General features: G+C 39.1%; 3 protein-coding genes across 4 annotated transcripts; 1 reads left to right on the top strand and 2 right to left on the bottom strand.

Moving 5' to 3' along the window:
* Nucleotides 1-100: 100 nt before the first annotated feature.
* On the top strand, nt 101-8,770 carry parp9 (poly(ADP-ribose) polymerase family member 9). 2 transcript variants are annotated; one of them, XM_065962621.1, is made up of 8 exons: nt 101-240; nt 1,840-2,711; nt 4,267-4,497; nt 4,626-4,841; nt 5,833-5,893; nt 6,885-7,363; nt 7,545-7,713; nt 7,854-8,770. In XM_065962621.1, the coding sequence occupies exons 2-8, from the start codon at nt 1,845-1,847 to the stop codon at nt 8,126-8,128; spliced, it is 2,298 nt and encodes a 765-aa protein (XP_065818693.1). In that variant the 5' UTR covers nt 101-240; nt 1,840-1,844; the 3' UTR covers nt 8,129-8,770. The 2 variants fall into 2 exon arrangements, with proteins under 2 accessions (XP_065818693.1, XP_065818692.1); XM_065962620.1 differs by having other exon boundaries at nt 106-245.
* A 683-nt stretch (nt 8,771-9,453) lies between these two features.
* Nucleotides 9,454-15,099, bottom strand: faima (Fas apoptotic inhibitory molecule a). Its single transcript, XM_020644752.3, has 5 exons — nt 14,944-15,099; nt 14,226-14,361; nt 13,906-14,134; nt 11,158-11,207; nt 9,454-10,940 (listed from the first exon to the last, which is right to left on the bottom strand). Exons 2-5 carry the CDS (start codon nt 14,337-14,339, stop codon nt 10,791-10,793), a joined length of 543 nt encoding a protein of 180 aa, XP_020500408.1. The 5' UTR covers nt 14,340-14,361; nt 14,944-15,099; the 3' UTR covers nt 9,454-10,790.
* A 1,042-nt stretch (nt 15,100-16,141) lies between these two features.
* On the bottom strand, nt 16,142-19,706 carry cxcr2 (chemokine (C-X-C motif) receptor 2). The gene is made up of 2 exons (XM_020644765.3): nt 19,522-19,706; nt 16,142-18,207 (listed from the first exon to the last, which is right to left on the bottom strand). Exons 1-2 carry the CDS (start codon nt 19,657-19,659, stop codon nt 17,137-17,139), a joined length of 1,209 nt encoding a protein of 402 aa, XP_020500421.2. The 5' UTR covers nt 19,660-19,706; the 3' UTR covers nt 16,142-17,136.
* Between the last annotated feature and the right edge of the window lie 293 nt (nt 19,707-19,999).

Below are 19,999 nucleotides of genomic sequence, written 5' to 3'. Positions count from 1 at the left end.
TGCCGCCTGTGCCTCTGACTTTACTTTCACTTTTGATTTTCAGGAAATGAGGCGTTTTTTTTTTTGTCGGCGTAGCCATGAAGAGCTGCCACAGCAGTGAGGGGGGAAGGACACACGCACATTTATAAACGAAGTACATTGTTCCAAATTTGGCTATAATCCGGAGGTGGCGTCTATCCAGGTCCGCACCCTGTCCGACTGCTTTCGACTTTCTTTTTCTCCGCGGTACTTTCCAGAGGGGTAAGGTGAGTAACTCCGCACATATATACGACTTTAATTTTCTTTTCTTTTTTTTAATTGAGTGCAAGCTTTGCTAAATGAAGTTTGAGCTTCTACATCTACCACACTGGACTAATAGTCTTTTAAGTTTCGTCTCTATTTGTTTTCGTGTCTTCGTTACCTGTGTCTCGCACAAGCAGGCTGTTGAACAGAAAATGGCGGTGTTAATGTAGGCGAGATAATAAAACTTTATCGTGCCAAAAAATGAGCTATAAACAGTAGTGTGGTGAACTGTATTGTATTTTTCCCACTTGCTATTTTTTTTTTTTGTGTTATAGATTTAAGACGTCAACAGTGTGTGTAACAGTGTGTGTATGAAAAAGCTTTAAAATACACTATGAACAATAAAGTCCTATCATAGTTCCTGTGACTATCAGAAAAGTCATAGGAAGTAAATTAACAGCAAAATAATATGACAAAGTTTGGCAACAATAAGAACATCTCAGAAAATTAGGCCTTCTTGAATTTTTTGTTGGGTTTCTACTTGCAAAGATCAACAAGTAAAACAAGTAGGCTAAAACTTTGTGTAGTAACGTTGTTATTCAAGTCTTTCTGAGATAAATATTTACTGATTGAGAAGGGTAATAGCCTAAGTGATAACAGACAGATGAGAACTACTGTTGGACTACTTAGGAACAATTTTGAACATTTGGTTAGTGTATGTCTCCCTCTGCTGGATAGAAAGCAAAACTGCACCTCTGTTATAAATGGAAACCGGAAACGCCTCTTAAGTTGTTAGAGCCCCCTGTAGGCCAGTAAAGATCTTGACTTATTATTTCCAGAGTGCATTAGATTCTGCGTTTCATTACTGATACAGTTCAAGTGTTAAAATTGTTACACACACATATTAAAACTGTAAAGTATACTGTGATAAACAGTTGTTTCAATTGGTTCTCAAATCTCGGGGAACATTTATACAGCAGCTTTAGTCCAGATTGCCTCCAATCATTTTCAAATGATAGATTTATTTGTGTGTTCTGAAAGAGTAATGGTATGTTTAAATCATTTCCATAACTTTTTTTTTGAAAGATATTTTTGTGGGCATTTTTGCCTTTATTGGGTAGGACAGCTGAAGACAGACGGGAAATGTTGAGAGGAGAGAGTGGGGGATGACATGCAGCAAAGGGCAGAGGTCGGATTCGAACCAAAGGCCGCTGCGCTGAGGACTATAGCCTCTGTACATAGGGCACGCAACATAACCGCTAGGCAATCTTGCGCCCCACATTTCCTTTACTTTTATTTTTAAGGTCTACCATGTTTTCCCGGTATATTGCTATGCTTCTTTAGAAAGCTGTGTCTCTATCTGATTTACAGTTTGTTTCATAGACACAATCATTTAAATTAATCAATTTTATTTATCCATACAACATGATTGAACTATTTTGACAATTAGAGATGCACAGATTGAAATTTATTTAACTGATTCAGATTTTCTTTCTATATATGAAAAAAGATAATGATAAGATAAGATAATTATTTGCGATTTAAAAAAAATCTTTGGTCAAGAATGAAGTATTGCAATGAAGTATAACTTTATGTTTTTATCGTGTCTTTGTTTAGGAGCCATGACCAGTACATTACAAGTTCCTCTTCATGGGGTTTCAGTCAAAATTGTGAGACAAAATGCAGGTGATTTGTGTGAAGTCCTTCAAAGCAAATTTGGATGTACGGTCATCATCGACGGGGTGGATTCGGCTGATGATTTCAGCAGTGCACAGCAGAAAAAGCCAGCCGATGAAGACCAGCCAAGGTTTGCTTTTAAGCTGGATGCAGGTGTTCAGGTGTCTGTGTGGAAGGCTGATCTCACCCGTTTTGAAGCACATGCTGTTGTGAATGCTGCCAATACCAAGCTTCAGCATTGGGGTGGCCTTGCATTGGCTCTGTCTAAAGCTGGGGGTCCAGATATCCAGAGAGAGAGCGAAAGTTACATCGGAAAGAATGGTGACTTGAATACAGGAGATGCAATTGTCACCAGTGCTGGGTGGTTACCATGCAAGTGCATTATTCATGCTGTGGGTCCTGACCTAAATGACTCCTCCACTCCTAATGTTAACCGGGCTGAACCGCTGTTGAAGAAGACCATCTGGAGCATTCTTAACAAAGTGAGTGAGAAGCGTCTGCAGTCTGTTGCTATTCCCGCCATAAGCTCTGGAATTTTCAACTACCCTCTGCCTCAGTGTGCCGACGCCATCGTGTCAGCTGTGAAAGAATACTATAAAAGCCCTAACAAACATCTTCCTAAAGAGATCTTTCTGGTAAACCATGACGAGCCTTCAGTCCGGGAGATGACCAGGGCCTGCAAATCGAATTTCATGAGTTACAGTCAGGCTGCAGGAAGTCAAGTCAGAGAAGATGCCAAAACGTCAACACACTCTCTCCAGATTGGAAAAGTCCGTCTGATGCTGAAGAAGGGACACATTGAGCATGAGCAGGTAAGAATCTGCAACGTCTATATGTCCATAAGTTTGACCTACTGTGAGGAGTTTTGAACAGATTATGTAACAGACTGAAATTCATACGCACTCTTTGATATTATCTACGATTCAGAAATACATTATTTCATAATGTTATTTTTTATGTCTCACAAAACGGTTTCCAGTTTGAATATGGGAAGTGCTTTTGTTAAAACGTTCCATGCAAATATTCAAATGAAGTGACATGAGTGACACTGAAAAAAGGTATAAGGATCAGAAAATAAAGTATAATTATTATTATTTTAAAACACAAACCAGGCATGTTTAGGGTAAGACTAGAAAAGATATATGTTTAACCTCTTGTCAATAGGGGTTGTCAAATTAAACGGAAACTGGAGTGTTACTCTATTAACTTTAATTAAATTTTCACTTATTATATATATTTGATTAGTGCTGTTCTAATATCTCCTTCACATATGGAAATCTATTTCTCATACGTCCCGGTCAGACAGGTTTTATCAACGGAAGGCAATCATCCCATATCACTCGTAAACTATTCAACCTCATGCAGCTTTCAGAACTCCAGCACTTCCATTTTTCTTTCACCTGATGCAGAAAAAGTGTTCGACAGTGGACTTTCTGATTTGCCACTTTACAACACTGGTTTGGCAGAGTCATTTATAAATTGGATTAGGGCGCTGTTCCCCTCACCAGTAATTGATTGACGGGTTGATTTCACAAAATGTCACCCGTCACAACGGCACCAGGCAGGGATGTCCTCTCTCTCCATCACTCTTTGCGATATTCATAGAAGCGCTCGCAGCCGCCGTATGACCAAACAGAAACATCAGAGGTATCAAAACATCGTCTACAGAAGACAAAATAATTCTGTACGCTGATGACGTGTTACTCCTCCTTCAAGACCCTCACAACTCATCTTTACAGGAATACTTCTCAGTTATAAAAATCATACTCAGAACCGTCTAATTAGTCAATGAACTGATCATAATGCACTCTCTTACCCCTCTGCATGAACACAGGGGATGTCGCAGCCCTGGCCTCAATCTTTCACCTCCCCGCTCTTAATATGAAATATCTAGGAATGAATATCTCCCCCAAGCTGTCTGCCTCTGATTCTGATACTGACACTTGACTATTTTACCTTAAGTTTTAATGTAATCTAAAAAACGAGATGATTTTAATACCACTCACTCACACTCACTTATTGTACTTTTAAATATGTTGATGTACAGTCTGACCCAGAACGCTGAAGGAATCCTGAGCTTAAAAAAAAAGCTGAGCTCACAAGTCTGTTATTCCTAAACGAATAAATGAAGGTTTTGGAATCAGGGCGTTTTTGTACCTTGTGTTAGCTTAAAGCATCATCCTTAACATGCACCTGGTCTCTTCCCCAGTCATTCACATAGGAGGTACAGCAGCTGTGATCTACAGGAAGTGTCTGAAGACCCCACTGTTTCAATATAATTCAATGTGAGCCTGAGAGGGATTTAGATCACCTTCTCTTGTAATTAAGATATTTATTTTATATTATATTTGTATGTTTTTTTGTCAGACAGATGTCATCGTGAACACTGCATCAAAAGACAAAGACCTGGAATCTGGTTGCATTTCCATGGCTCTACTGAAGAAAGCGGGGGATCAAATGCAAAGAGAAATACGTCGTGCTTCTCCGGATGGCCGTGTCATCATTACAAATGCCTACAATCTCAATTGTAAAAATGTTTTCCATACTTTTTGTGGTGGGAGGCCGGGTGGTGGATGGGAGCAAGCAACCTCTAAACAGGTAGGGTATGAGTTTGAATATTATGTGGCTTTTAAGTAAATGAATATTATATAATCTGGATTTTTTGAATACATCTAGAACTCAAAATATATTGAAATTCTGATTGCCTGTTTTTTCATCCATCACAGATTCTTTTTGAGTCAGTACGTGATTGCTTACGTTTGGCAGTCCAATATCGACACAAGTCAATCGCCTTTCCTGCCATCGGAACCGGAAACTTAGGGTTTGACAAAACAGTTGTTGCACAGATCATGTTGAATGCAGTGGCTGAGTTTGCCCGGACGTGCCAATCGACATTGGAAGTTCATGTTGTCATATTTCCTACTGACCGGGACACATTTTGGGTAATGCTAAAATATTGATGTACCATTACAACCAGTAACAAACATGCCTCAAATGCTGGCACAAATATGAACCGAATTGTTGTTAACATTGTTGTGCGATGTAGACAATGCACAGATGTTCACTTGCAACTTTTGGTGATAAGAATAAGAAATCAGCCATCATCGGGTGCCTAGGACTTTTTTGTTGCAGTGCAATCAAAAAAGGTACAAATATAACGGTACTTAGATTTTCATCAGTATCATATCTCAATTTAAAATTCTGGAATCGAGACAACCCTTATTTAATCAGAACTGTTATCAAGAGCGGGGAAAAAATTAACATGTTTAAAGTCCTGTCTTAAAAGAGCTGACAGATGTAGAGAGCCCTCAGGTTCTGTGGTAGTTTGTTCCACAGGTGAGCAGGGGAGGAGACTAGAAACCCTAACCCTCAAAGCTGCCTCACCCTGCTTGGTTCTGATTTCCAGAACAGTGTGAGTAAACCTGTCCCAGAGGACCTGAACGGTCTGAATGTCTCGTAACAAACTTAACAGGTCTTACGTATACTTTGGGCCTGGACAGTGCAGCGCTTTATAAACAAGGAGTAGGATGTTAAAATCTATGCCTTGACTCGCAAGCACACCAGGGTAACGGTTATGTGAAAGCTTTCTTGGCAGTATTTATAACAGAGAGAAAACTTTGACACCTATGGATAGAGGCAGAATGCTTACATGTGAGATTATACTTTCTTTATTAGGTAAGTGTTAGTCACAACAATTACCTTTCGAGTGTAAAAAATGTAATGTTTATAAATTTAAATCGAATGTATTACCTGCGAGTATGGTGGAAAGTGTTTGCAGTGGTACGAGACACTCCCTACATCTGCAGAGAATTGTTGATTGGGTACGACCGGTCGTACAGGTTCAATTTCCAGCTCTGTTTCACACTTGATATCTTAAGAAGATTCTCCTGCTAAATAAATAAGTCTATAAAGGAATCTCGTTCTCTTTTTCAGGCCTTTGAAAATCAGATGAGAAATCTCCAGAAACTAGAATTTCCTCCCAGCACTGAACATGGTAACAAAATATTTCAGATATCTTTTCTTCTTTGTGCTGGCAGAAGCTTGGAGTTTGCTTCTGTTGGTGAATTCATAGTCGTTAATTTCTTGGGTGATCGCCGTTGATTTTTGCCAAAGTTGGGACATCATCAATAATTGTAGAACTCTCCATAAACACCAGTATGTTTACAGTTGTTTGTCTTCATCTAAAACGGGGAAATGCACATTCAATCAATCAATCATTCATTATTTGTACAGCCCCAAATCATAACAAATCTTATCTCGAGATGCTTTACAAAAGAGCTGGTAAAAGACCTTACTCATTGCTTTATTAAAAAACACATTAGTTATATACACACAAATCAGACCAAGGGCTACATCAGGTGGAAACTGTAGATCAACTTTGTATTTTAAATGTGAAGCAGTGTTCATTGTAGAGTTGTAGTCAAGACCACACTAACCGAGAGAAAGACTTACCTGAGACCGGAGTGCCCAGAGACCGAGATCAAGGCAGGGCGAGGGCGAGACAAGACTACAAATATCACCCTAAAATCATCGTGTTGTGTGCAGCGGGCGTGTCACTCACTTAGACGGTAACATGGGGAAGGTTGGGGTCGTAACCGGGGGATATCAATCAAATCAAGAATGAATTGTTTGTTCTTTTAGAAAGGGGCATATTCCTTAGAATCAAAGAAATGACGTGGAAAAATAGCCTGTGAGTGGTGGTCTCGACTGGTCTTGATTTAAAATCCAGAGTCCGTCCAGTCTGAGACCGAGACAAGACTGAGTAAAAAGGCTTTTGATTCCAAGACGAGGCCGAGACCTTCAAAAAGTCTTGAGACCAAGACCGTTCATTGCATGTGTCCCTTAAAACAAGATAATTTCATCCCTGGGGCTACAGGGTAATGCTTTTAATACGAGTAATTTGAATGTATGTATAGCTAAAGATGTTGTGGAGTGATCCTAGATTGAAGCCCTGACAGTGTACTTCATCATGTCTCCTCCTTCAGCGTTTGGCAAGCGAGATGAATTCCAGGGCTTCAAGGCTGCATCTCCACAGATAAGCCTGATGGGGGGCTCAGAAGAAGCAACGCGCGAGGCCGAGCGATGGCTCCAGAACCTTTTCTTTGAAACCTTTAGCCCTGTCGTCATCCACAACAACTTCATCCACCAATTTGGGGAGCGAGAAGATCAGCAACTTTCTCCCCTGGTGAAAAAGGGCGTCTCCTTCGAGGAGCATTTTAAGGATGGTCGTGCAAGCATCGTTGTGAAAGGGCATTCGGATGAAGATGTTGCAGTTGCCAGGTTAAAGGTTGAGGCCATTCTCTGCAAAATACAAGAGAAGTTTGTAGAAGAGGAAACGCAGGAAATAAACGGAAAGTTGATCCAGAAAACGTATTTTGGAGAAAACACATTGACAGAGCCCGAAAGCCAGGAGTTCAAAGAAAAAAGTTTTTCGTTCATGGATAAGAAACTGAGGATTTCAAAGGTACAGTGGGTGTTAAAGTACAACATAGAAGTATGTGAAGAAAGCTTTGTCATCGGGTTCTCACAATAACGTCTTTACATGGTTGAATGTCTTTAAACTGTGTTAAATGTAACACAAATAGAACCATGTTTTGTCCTTTTCCACAGTAACCTTGCAGACATTTTTCACATTTTATATTCAGGTGGTGAAAGTGGTGAAAGTGGAGAACCCAGCACTGGAGATCATCTTTGAAATGAAGAAAAAACAGCTCAACTGCTCCACATCTCGTACAATGTTTCAATGCATGCCCGCACAGTTCCTCGAGCTGGTCAGTCGTATCGGATTCCACGCGTGTGTCGCTCCACCCGAAGGTATGATATGCTTCTACAAACAAGGATTTGATTATACGAACGGATCCGTCACCGCCATTTTTTTTAAAGTGTCTTGAAATTACGATGACAGCCAAACAGATGTAAAACAAGGTTAAAGGCTTCTGTTGCTCTGTACACAGACCCCATACTCGGACAGGGCATCTACTTTGCAGGCACGGTGGAAAAGGCCATGGACATGTGGAAGACGCCGAACGAAGAGTATGTCTACTTTGTGGAGGCTGAAGTGCTGACAGGATCGTTCACCTCCGGTAAACGAGATCTCAGTCTGCCACTTGCTGTGGGAAAAGATCCCCAAAAGCTGTACGACAGTGTGACCAACAGAACTGATATCGCTGTCATATTCAGTGGATATCAAGCTCTGCCGACGTACATCATCACCTGTAGGGTGAACTGAAAAGGGATTCATAGTTTTGTGTATTACATGGCAATCAGAGAAATGTGGTAATGAACACAAGGTACTTTCACACACACTATATTCTGAATGAATTCAAATCCATGAGATATGTATTGCTCGCTCTTGAAGGCGTGGGATGACAATCAGAAACAATGTAACTGAGAAGTCACAGATCGATGCCAGGTGCGTTTTTCTTAAAAGGTTGACATTGCATATCTGCATTTTGAGAAAGATGTGAGTTTTGAGGGGGTTTACTTTACTATAACTGTCTGTCATGTTATTTGAAATAGCTGCACAATGAGCATGTTAATCGAAATACAACCGCTTGATTGCAGGATTATTGTACTTTTAGAAGTGGTGCAAGTCGTTGTTTGCAGACAGCATATTGTAGATATGATACATGAAACACTGTAAGAGCTTCATGTAGCTATGCATCAAAAGGGGTTGAAGTTAGTTTTAATGAGATATACAGTTGTGTCTCATACAACAGGTGACAGGCTTTTAGTCAGCAGCAGGTATGATAGGTGAATCACAGCTTAACCACAATCACTTGGTTGTAACTAAATTGTTAAAATGTGAGAAAAAGAAGTGCTTAATTGTGTTTGATGCCGATATAAAAAATAAACTATGTAAAAAGTTGAATGTGTCTCATTCTTAAGTTGAGAATATTAGGGCAATTTCTTTTGACATCTTTTTGTAAGTCACAAACCAAAGCTGAGGAGCTATGTGGATATTAATAATGAATTAAATACAATTAAGATTGATAAATGGTAAATGGACTTGAGCTTGTAGAGAGCTTTTCTAGTATTCTGACTACTCAAAAGTGCTTTTACACCGCAGGTCACACGTACACATTCACACACTGATGGAGGAGGCTGCTTTGGAAAGTGACCATCAGAAGTAACTTGTACCATTGGTACACTTTGAGCTCAGTTGGTAGAGTCGGTCATTTCTCAACTGAAAGGTCTGGGGATCGATCCCCAGATCCTGCACCTACGTCTGATGTGTCCTTGGGCAAGACACTTAACCCCAAGTTGTTTCTGCTGCTTTGTGTAACTTCTTTACACAGCATCCTCTCCCATCAGTGTGTGAATGTGTAGGTGTGACCTGTGGTGTGAAAGCTCTTTGAGTACTCAGAAGACTAGAAAAGCTCTCTACAAGCTCAAGTCCATTTATGTTTGTAGGATGTTAAGACCAATAGCAGTCTCTCACAATGTTAACAGCAAAAAGAATGCTAAAGATAATAGCATTGATTATGATTAAGCATTAAAGTTTGTCAATGAAATGACATATATGGGACAAAGTAAAGACAAATTGAGTGCTCATCAAGTTGTAAATAACTTTAATAAGCAACTGGGACTTTATAAAAATGTCACACTTAAGTTCAGTGTGACAACAACAATATCTGGCTTTTCCACAATAAATGAGACAAAGTTCCAAACACAGCTGTCACAGCTGCTTGATTGTCTTCGAAATTATTACTGATTTTAAATAGTAGACAAAGACATTTACAGCAGTCCGCTAAGAGCTAACAACATACTGAAATATCCACACACGAACCAACATACGATGTTTAACATTTCAACAGAGCACAAAAACAATCATTCCTTAGCATTGCACACTGGAATGATACTACAGTTAATGACACTTGTGATCCTCTGTCTTAAATCCTCCTACTCTGCGGTATTAGAATGATTAGAGGGAGAACAGGTTGAGTCTGGGGTCTACAGGACCAGGTGTCGGTCAAATTTGGTTTAAACAAAAGGACAACATGTACGGTACAAGGTACAGGAGGAACAATGGAGCCAGGCTGAGTTAGATAAATATGGCACATCCGGCCTCCAATGATGAGAATATTACTGAAATTGATGAAAGTATAAATATACACTGATCAGCCATAACATTATGACCACCCGCCTGATATTGTGTAGGTCCCCCCAAAACAGCACTGACCTGTCAGGACACTTTGTGTTCTGACCCCTTCCAATTAAAAAAACCAGGGTGGACCCTTTCAGCATTTTGAGCTCAAGTAGCTTGTTGGATCGGACCACTCAGACCTGTGTTAAGGCTTAAAGAGTGACTGTGTTAACTGACCACTTTCAGGCATATGCATCTGTGGTTGTCATAGCGGCAACAGATGTTGAGGACGGAAAGTGTCCAAACAAATGCCTCTATATATCGTTTTTTAAAAGGCTGCCCAGGACCCTGTTGCTGGTTCACCAGCTGCAGACCATGAACCCCCCCTCATAAAGAGCTGCAGTCTTCATATCTTCTGACCTAGTCATCCGGCAATCTCATGTTGTCCCTTTTCAGAGCTGCTCACATCCTTACCATTGCCCATTTTTCCTGTGTCCATGTATCAACTTCAGAGACTGAATGTTCACTCGCTGCCTAACTTATCCCTGCTGACAGGTGTCATTATAACAAGGTGATCAAAGGTATTCACTTCAACTGTTAGTGTTCTTAATGTTTTGGCTGATATGTGTACAGCAAAGCCGGTCAATCACAGGAGTGAATCTTTGAGTTCATCACTGACTCCGACTGGTTTGAAGAACAATCTCCTGCTCTACACACACACCTCTCTGTCTTACTGTTACCTAGAGCCAAACCAAAAACGCTGCTTCCTACAAGCACACACGCACTCACTCACACAAACATAGAGTTACTCTGTGCATTCAGCTATCTCTGTGCCGTCCACAAGCAACGTGTGAATGATCCCATCTCGTCTCTTCCCACTGCTCACTGCCTTTACACAGCAGTTGTGGTCTCCCAGTGAGAAATGTGTTTCTGTGCCGTCTTCCACAAATTCCCCCTGTAGACACAAAAGAGAGGACGAAGACGTTAATCAGTTTCATATTGTCAGCTATAGATCTGGTTTCTGTGCAAAAAGCTGCAGAAAATAGGATGTGTAAAGTGCTGTGGTGTCTGACTTTAAGAACAACAACTTGGACATCAGAAATCATTCTTAGAATTAACTTTGATGAACTGCATTAATGAACATTTAGGAATGGTTAACTTGTCATACTTACAGCAGTCTCAATATTCTGTCCATTACACCAAACATCCATCGTGTCTTTCTCTGAAAGAAATCAAAAAGACGTCAAATCAATGAATTTTTCAGGCTTTCAATGACTTCCACTTCACAGTTTTTAAACAGTCCCAGTATGTATTCACTCATACTACTACTCATCTTGTTGGCTCAGCTATAAAAAAATAAGTACAAATCTCTTCACAATAAAGACCTTCTTTTGAAATGTATCCTAATCCATTTAATGATAATAGATCATGAATACAGGATTATTAGTTGTATTTGAAAAAAGTCGACAGGTGTTTGGTAAAAAAATAAAGGATGAAAAATTTGACTTTCCTTTTTTTGTTTATTCACAAAAGTTTAAGTCTTTAGACAATTCTAAAAAAGGTGATTAGTGTTTCGACGTGGAAGCATTTAACAAAACAATATTTACCTTGTATTTGTCAGCTTTAAGTTATCACATGATTTATTTATTTTCCTTTAAAACAAAGAATTTGAACAAGCCTGATCTGTGGAAGGAACATTTTGTCAATATTGTTATTGTTATATACAATAATGTTGCTACTAAGTGGCTGCTGAGTAAAATATCGTTATTCATTAATATTTTTTTTAATTTTTAACTAAGTATATTATGTTCAAATTATTTAAGGCTGATATGTTTGTTTGAATGTCTGTTTTACAGCCTGTAACAACGGCCTGTTAAAGATGCTTTTGATCCTGATACAGTCACAGAGTGCTGCAGGTAACTTAAGGTTAAAGGCGCAGTAAAGAGAAGGGCTTGATCTAACTTTTCAATGATGCAAGAAGAATGATAGTATTCTTTAAATTACCCATGAGGCAACATTAAAACCTCTTTATTCCAAGACATCTCAGTAGTACATCTCTGCATCTATAACTAAAACAATCTTCTTTTATTTTGGGGATTTTGCTCCTGTTGTAAAGGATCGTGGATAAAGTATGAAATGAAGATGTGAGTGGGGAAGGACATGGAGCGACAGGAGCCACAGGCCAGACTCGAACCTGGGCCACCCACACAGAGGAGCAAAGCATCCATACGTGGGTCAAGACCTGACCACTAAGTCATCTGCAACCCTACATGAACAATAGTGTTATCAAACTAAAGGAAAGGTATAGTAAAAGCATATTGTATATATTTTGTCAAAGTATCAGTTTTCAAGATGTAACGCTGAAGGATTTAAGGTTTTCATTCCTGCCAAAAAAACATCACTTTGCACCCCAAGAATGCATTTCCCCTTTGAAAGTATGTATTATTATCTAGAGGCCTATTGGAAAGAGTAGAACAACAACCTACCAACACTCTTGCCAAGACTCATGCACACAGTAAAACAGAACACATTTCAAAGTTTTTAGGAGAGGCATGTTCAACCAGAATCCACAGAAAGGCCACTTTGTGCAAATTCAAGTGTTTTAGGTATCAATTTGTAAAATGTTTTAAATGAACTAAGATGACATTTAGGGTCATTTGTCCAATGTATCCTCTGGAGTAACTGGGTGTATCCTAAAAGTAGGAGATCTGATGAAAAGTTGGCTTAATGCCAAAAATAGACTCATAAAGAATTAATGCTGCTCAATCTTCACTGATGGGCCTCTTTACATGTGTAGTGGTGACTGTGTCTACAGAGACACTGTCCTCTGCCTGTATTTTGATGTTAAGGTCTATTCTGGACTTTCTGGGTTGGTAGTGGGTGTATTCCCCCAGCTTAAGAAAAGCACACAGGTGACTTTGGGAGTGGATAAAATTCAGTAAATTACACCGGCGAAAGTGGCAGACACAGACGTAGGGGCAAAGAAGAGAATACATTATCATATTGAGGTGCGTTCCAAAACGAGGGGGGTCCATGTTTCGTTTTTGGTATGAAGAGCAAAGCAGAGTTTTCCGGCTTTCCGTTGGACAGGATGGTGCTAAACATGGTAGTTAGCTTGTGCTTGTTTGCAAAATTATCAAATTTCCATTACAAGAAAGATCCTCAATATTCTCAGGTAGCTTGCAGTATAGATACGGGCAAAATTACATACGCTAAGTCCTGTTTTCAACCAATACAAATAACCTGACATTTCAGGTCATGCATAGAAATGTGATGCTGCAGGTGGTTGCTGAGCCGGGTGGGTGTGTTCACCTAACTGCTGGCCTTCTGGAGGCGATGAGCCCAGGGGGGAAGAGCCCAATTTGAGTGTTGTGTTTACAAGCTGCAACAACTTGACTCTACCTTTAAGTGCAATATATTGAAATGATCACTTCTGATATTTATCAATAACTATTTAACATCAATATGCAGTAGTTCTAACATGTTGCACATGGCTGCAGGTAGTGTGCCGCCTGAGCTACAGTAAGCAGTGTAATTAAAAGAAGGATTAACTTGTCTAGATAATAGAGGTGGCTAGAGGTGGCTGAAGATGGCTGAGCACTCAAAGCTTTTAAAGAGCTTAGCCTCAGCTCCAGAATAATATTACTGGGTAGTTCTGAAGAGTCAGTGTACTTTAAATAACAGTCCAATACCTAAAATTTCATCATCCTCTTCTCTGAAACAAGACACTGCTTAGCATTCTTACTGGAAAATGTTTTGAACATAATTCTTGAACAGTTACATGGAGAAAAGTCCAGCAAGCACAGACATCTACTTGATGCACCTGGCGATGGCAGATCTTCTGCGTGAACAGAAACCAATATGAAACAATCACGATCAGGATGAAGGTGATTCAAACACACACACATATATGGGCTCACCTAGGACCACCCTGCAGTCAACACCGTCCAAGTTGAGTACCCAGGTGCTGGTGACCTTTGATCTGTTCTCCATGTACTTCTTCAAGCTCTTCCCGTTGATCTCCAGGGTGTACTCATAGGCAAACCCGCTGACTGCATCGATGTTAATGGTTGCTTTGGTGTCCGCTTTTCCCACATTGAAAGTCTCCTTCCCCACAAGTTTGAACATCCAGTCTCGTCTCAGCACCTCCTGTGATGAAAATCAAAAATAACCAGCTGCACATTACAAATTTAAGTTAAATTAATCTAGATTATCCTCTCAACTAGATGAAAATACCTACCTTTCCATCCACGATGATGATCCTTTTCCCGGTGGTCGTGCCGTGCTCAAACTCTATCCTGTGGACCCCATCACTAAGAGCAACCTCCCACACACCAGCGAGATCATTTGACATCTTCTAAGAGCTTCTTTAGACCCTGTAGAAGAGCAACAACCTATAAAACTACACCTCTAGATTTAGATGCAAATGCATGACTTAAACGATATCAAAACGTAAACATTAACACCCAACAAACTGGGACGTCGTGAATTAGTTTTTCATGAATAACTTTTCGAGCTTATTAATTTTAAATCGATGTCAAGGCATCAAACACTGGTTCAAGAAACCTGGCTAACAAAGATAACATGCGGAGTGCTGTTTTAGTGCATGATAACATCCGGTGTCAGAGCTTCGCTTTCAGCGAATAAAAGCCTCAACTATTTTTGATGATGATGTGAAACGGTAGACAAAATAAATATATGATATTTTAGTGCCCCTGGTGGATTTGGTAGTTTGATTACTGATTGGGAACTCGTTGTTTGCAAATCACCAGTCAGAGGCAAGTTTTTATATATACTTGAATTTTACTTTGAAAATAAAGCGGAAGTGCCTCTGCGTCAGTCAAGCAAACAGCCTGTTCATGTCAATAGCTCTGAACGCTAATGCTACATTCTTCTCAATAAAGAATAACCTTAAAATTGGCTGAGGAATAGCATCACTCACTATACAGCGGTATTACCTAAAAGGTCCGGAAGAAAGCGCTCCAGCTCAGAGGTTAACAAATGACCAGCAGCACTATAAACGCAGGTAGTAGCTAACAGTTTGTTAGCTTCTGCAGAGCCTACAAACGAGCTGTGACTATGATGTTGCTATGGTTACATGATATTCGCCTACGTAAAGACTTGACCACTCCCACTTCTGCAAAAAACGTGTCACCGAGACATAACTCATATAATAAAAAAAAAAAAAAATAATATAATAAAAATAATAATTAATAAAGATATTTATGGGTTTTATCCATAGACTGTGAATATTACGGTTTAATCCTACAGTCTGTGGTTTTATCTAATATTTTTTGGATTACAAATAAAGTCAAATAAGTTTCAAAATTATTATTGAAACATAAATGTATTAATTATATAAAGGGTCAAATGAAAACTCTAACAGATGATACAGGTTTTCTGTCCGATGAAGGCGTACAGCACCGGATTCACTGCACAGTGCAGGAAGGCCAACACTCGTTTCTGAGCAACAGGTTATATAGGTCATATGAATTGGTTATAAGAATTCAAATATATATATAATGTGTATATATATATATATATATATATATATATATATATATATATATATATATATTCCAAAATCTCAATGAGACTACCTGGTAAAATAAAGGTAAAATAAAAAATAAAAATTCTAAATCTTAATAAAAATCTGTATATAATGTTTTGTTTATTCTCATATATGCATGTGTAGAAAGGCAACATCAGATAACAAATATATTAACACTAAAAAGCTTTTGAAGAAGTCTGAGGCACTCAGAGAGTTAACCCTCTTGGATCCCTGCACTGAAGAGCACCAAAAGGCCGAATTACCCCCAAAAAATGTTCAACACCCGCATGCAGCGCTGATGCATCTATGACGCACTATGCATCTGCTTTTTGACTGAATATTTACAGTAAAACAATGACCTTTTTTTGTCAAAGTGAAACAGAAAAAAACACTGGAATGAGGAAGGACTGAAGGTCACAGAGTTTAAATATTTCATTTTCATTTTAAGCCAAGTGAAAACTACATCAATCTAGAGAGCATACATGCCTTGAAAGTTTAAATGAGATGTTAAAGCTGTTAATGATGTGGAAGTGTGGAAATGTGCAGCATTTTAATGAAAGCAAACAAAAAGTCAAAACAAAACAAAAGAGGATTGAGAGACCTCATAGCATGGAAAGTTCACAAATTATTTATTAGCATCACACCATCACATATCAACATCACTATCTGGCCATATCTTGAATATTCATATATGAGCTCTGTAGATGAATGGGAATTAGCACTCACTGCGCTACATACAGTATACTGTCTAAGGTAGGCTGTCTTTATATTTGCCTTTCAGACCAACAGTTAAAACACTTTTTAACACAGAGAAACTAAAAATGACTAAAAAGAGACATCATTGATTTTATATTCACATGAGATAATGTACAAATATCCTATCACTGTTTTTGCAACAATCGCTTTTGCTGCAAAATTTGTGAAGATGTGTATTAATAAGCATTAATTAATAAGAAGAATGTCATGTTTATACTTATCTTGCAGATGTTATTGAATTGATATGAGTCATCAAAGAGACTTAAAGTACCTTGTTTTTGCAAAAAAGATCAGATTTCTCCACCTTTCCTGTTGTGATTAAGACACCTGTTTGCGTAAAATTCGAGTTTATTTTTTCTTCTTTGTGACGTGGGAACATAAAAAAAACTTCCTCTTGTCAAAAAACAAAGTTTAAAGGAACACATTGCAAAATAAGAAGACGGCTCTCAAGAAAAGAAAAAGAAAATACAAAAAGTTAAACAAGCTTCTTTATGAACAGCTAAGCTCTTTTAATACAGGCTCATCATCAATAACATTGATGCCATAGCCATTGACCCCTGTTTAAGTCTTTATATGAAGCTAAGCTAATTAGCTTTTGACCATCTTCAGCTGTGTATTTATCATAGCTACAGACATTCAAGTGACATTTCTTAGAATTCAGAAAATGTACAACAGCTGTATACAGATTATGATTCCTATTTTTTAAGCTAACCTTTACTATTGGTCTTGCAGAATTTTGTCATTCTTCTAGACCTTAAGTTAAGTAAGTTATACTCTAATGTTCTTTTTTATTTTACTCTTTAAAGTGGAAAATGCCCACCACCTGAGACTGTCAAAAGCTGCTCTACCAGGAGCTGGCAGATGTGTTTCTAGATCTGCTGCTCCCTGCGCTGTTAACCGAGCCTGATCTGTAAGACATCAGGATCCTCTTGCTGATGAGGCCGTGTTTGTAAAGAGCCGAGAGCAACTCGTTTCGAAACTTCTCTCCGATGAAGGCGTACAGCACCGGATTCACTGCACAGTGCAGGAAGGCCAACACTTGGGTCACATTCAGAACGGCCTCAACTCTGTAGCGAGTGTCACACGTCTCCACTTTCAGCGATCCACCTTTAATGAGTGTGTCAATCAGTACTGTGATGTTGTATGGCAGCCAGCACAGGACAAATGCTGACACCACTGCCAGGATGACACGCATGGCCTTATGCTTTTGTTGATTTCGTGTGTGGCACAACGTCACCATAGTCCAGCCGTAGCAGAAGGCCATCACTACAAGTGGCAAGAAAAATCCAACTGCATGGCGCATAACGCGAATGCCAACATGCCACCTGTCGCTGCTTTCGCCTGTTAGGTTTTCATAGCAAATGAACCGGTCAAACCCTTTATAATGCAAGCTCTCCCGATGTATTGCCACAGGTAAGGAGAGCAATCCAGCCACCAGCCACACCACGCAGCACACCACTTTCACCAACAGGTGATGGGAGGATATTAAACGTGTAGCCCTCACAATTGCAAAGTGGCGGTCCACGCTGATGCATGCGAGCAGGAAGACACCACTGTATACTGAGGCCTCCTGAAAGCCCGACAGGAGTTTGCATGAGAACGTGCCAAAGATCCAACCAGAATGAGCATCGACCGCCCAGAAGGGGAGGGTCAGAGTGAAGAGAAGATCTGCAATCGCCAGGTGCATCAAGTAGATGTCTGTGCTAGCTCGACTTTTCTCCATGTAGCAAACGACATAGACAACTACACTGTTGCCGACCAAGCTGAAGACAAACACAACAATGTAGGTGATGGTCATTCCCACACTGTTAAATCCAGGCAAAGTTTCACTGCAGGGAGAATACATTTCATCCTCATAATCAGGGGTCGTATTGGTGAGAAGGGCATACAAGTAACTCTGGTCGAATCCGTCCGCCTATAAAAACAAAATCCTTTCAGTTTGTTAAAGTTCAGTGGAAAGGGCACATGAATTCCACTTTGTGATTGCAAAACAATACAAATCAACAATCACTCAATTATTCTATTTACTGTTTCAAATGTATGGACTGGCTACAGCTTAGTGTCCTAAGGGTTGGGTTAGGTTAAAGCTCCTGTGAGGCGCGTTTAGCCTGTTTAGTTATAAAACAGGCTAACATTTAGAGTGATTGACCTACAAAAGAAAACAAGACTATAAGGCAGAAGATTATACTAGTTACTATTAATGTCTGGGACTGATTGTTGTCAGACGAGGTTAACCGCATGCTGCAGAAACGAAAGGCTTAACAAGATCAGCAAATAGATGAGTGCAAAGTGCAGAGAGGGCGCAAACATAAACACAAACCAATAGATCCTCACAGGAGCTTTAAGTAACAAGCCAACAAGTCAAAGGATCTGTTTACAAATTCATGCAACTTGTTAAAAAAGCAAATATGTAAAACCAATTTCTGACATAAACTCTTCTTTTATTTATATGACAACTTTTAAGTCTGGCACTGCAAAGGCAATGTAAACACCACAAAATGAAATGACAGGAGAGAATCAAATCAAATATAAGATCAAAAAGATCTTACTTACAACACTGAGTCTCCTGATTTAGTGCGTATAATCATTTAAATCCTTTACTATAACACACAAGCTGAACGAAGTACACTGCCCCTCTGAACTTACAGATTTTATACATTTTAAAAGCAATATATCTCCCCGAGCCAAGTGTAGTCTAAATAAGGTCCTATTTACTGGAGAACTGGACAAGTTTCAACTACACTAGAACTTCATGAGATGGAAGTGCCAAAGAAAAATAAATCTGATGGAGTCCTTGTGTCTCTTTCACATATGTGTCAATAACGCCTATATACTGAATTAACTAGGAATAAGAATATGAATCCGTAACCCAAATAAATGGAATAGATAAATAAATTAGCTTAATTTGAGACATTCATTAGCATCAAGCTCCATGTACTGAGCTTTCTGCCAAATTTCTCAGTTTTTATTTACTCTGCAATTTTAAAGCAGATCAGTGTATGTGACTGCCCAATGCAACTTTAATGGGCTAATGTCAAAAAACAACCCAACGTCAATTGCCATTTCAAAATTAGCCTAATATCATCATATGAGAATTGTTTCATGATATCCCATTTACTGTTAGAAAGAAAGACAATAACTTTGATTACTTTTTATCATTACGCATATAGGTCTTTTATAGCCAGCTGCAACTTTCAAATGTTAAAGATTCAGGATTAGAATTATTTACCTGTTGTGCCCATCCTTCTTGATTGGTAAGAACCAAATACTTCAGAACACTTGCAATAAAAAGTTGTAGCTTCATCCTTGTGACTAGATGCCCACAAAGATTAACAAGTATGGAACTGACTGACACAGAGTGTCTCATATACTTGGCTTGGTCGAAGAAATTGTGTAATACACACAAAGTATCACTGAGGAAGTATGAGCAAAAAACAGATATGATCTATCTTAGGCAATCTGCATGAAAAACAAAATCTTGAAACAGGTTCTTCTTTCCTTATCTTGTTTTTGATCAAACAGTTAGATGTGGGATGTGACAGGATGTTGTTCACCTGCAGAGCAAAAGTGTCTATGTAACTGTCCAAGTGTATTTAAGAGGTTTAGCTATACAATAAAATAAAATCTGGTGTGAAAACAGACCTTGTTGCCAACGCAGCTAAACCCTTTTGTCATGGTTGACAGGTGATTCTCAAAGTCGTTTTTCC

This window comes from Labrus bergylta, chromosome 13, assembly GCF_963930695.1.
Source record: "Labrus bergylta chromosome 13, fLabBer1.1, whole genome shotgun sequence".
In the NCBI taxonomy this organism is placed as follows: domain Eukaryota; kingdom Metazoa; phylum Chordata; class Actinopteri; order Labriformes; family Labridae; genus Labrus; species Labrus bergylta.
The sequence above is the reverse complement of the archived record's forward strand: the minus strand, read 5'-3'. Positions and strand labels throughout refer to the sequence as shown.

What these genes read in the sequence shown, in the direction of transcription:
- faima (XM_020644752.3), bottom strand. Translation starts at nt 14,339, where the DNA reads ATGTCAAATGATCTCGCTGGTGTGTGGGAGGTTGCTCTTAGTGATGGG. An exon ending in TGACTGCAGGGTGGTCCTAG is followed by an intron (nt 11,208 to 13,905) that starts GTGAGCCCATAT and finishes GATTTCTTTCAG; the next exon opens with AGAAAGACACGATGGATGTT. An exon ending in GACAGAATATTGAGACTGCT is followed by an intron (nt 10,941 to 11,157) that starts GTAAGTATGACA and finishes TTGTGTCTACAG; the next exon opens with GGGGAATTTGTGGAAGACGG.
- parp9 (XM_065962621.1), top strand. Translation starts at nt 1,845, where the DNA reads ATGACCAGTACATTACAAGTTCCTCTTCATGGGGTTTCAGTCAAAATT. An exon ending in AGCAAGCAACCTCTAAACAG is followed by an intron (nt 4,498 to 4,625) that starts GTAGGGTATGAG and finishes CATCCATCACAG; the next exon opens with ATTCTTTTTGAGTCAGTACG. An exon ending in AGAAACTGAGGATTTCAAAG is followed by an intron (nt 7,364 to 7,544) that starts GTACAGTGGGTG and finishes TTTTATATTCAG; the next exon opens with GTGGTGAAAGTGGTGAAAGT.
- cxcr2 (XM_020644765.3), bottom strand. Translation starts at nt 19,659, where the DNA reads ATGAGACACTCTGTGTCAGTCAGTTCCATACTTGTTAATCTTTGTGGG. An exon ending in AAGAAGGATGGGCACAACAG is followed by an intron (nt 18,208 to 19,521) that starts GTAAATAATTCT and finishes TTGTTTTTATAG; the next exon opens with GCGGACGGATTCGACCAGAG.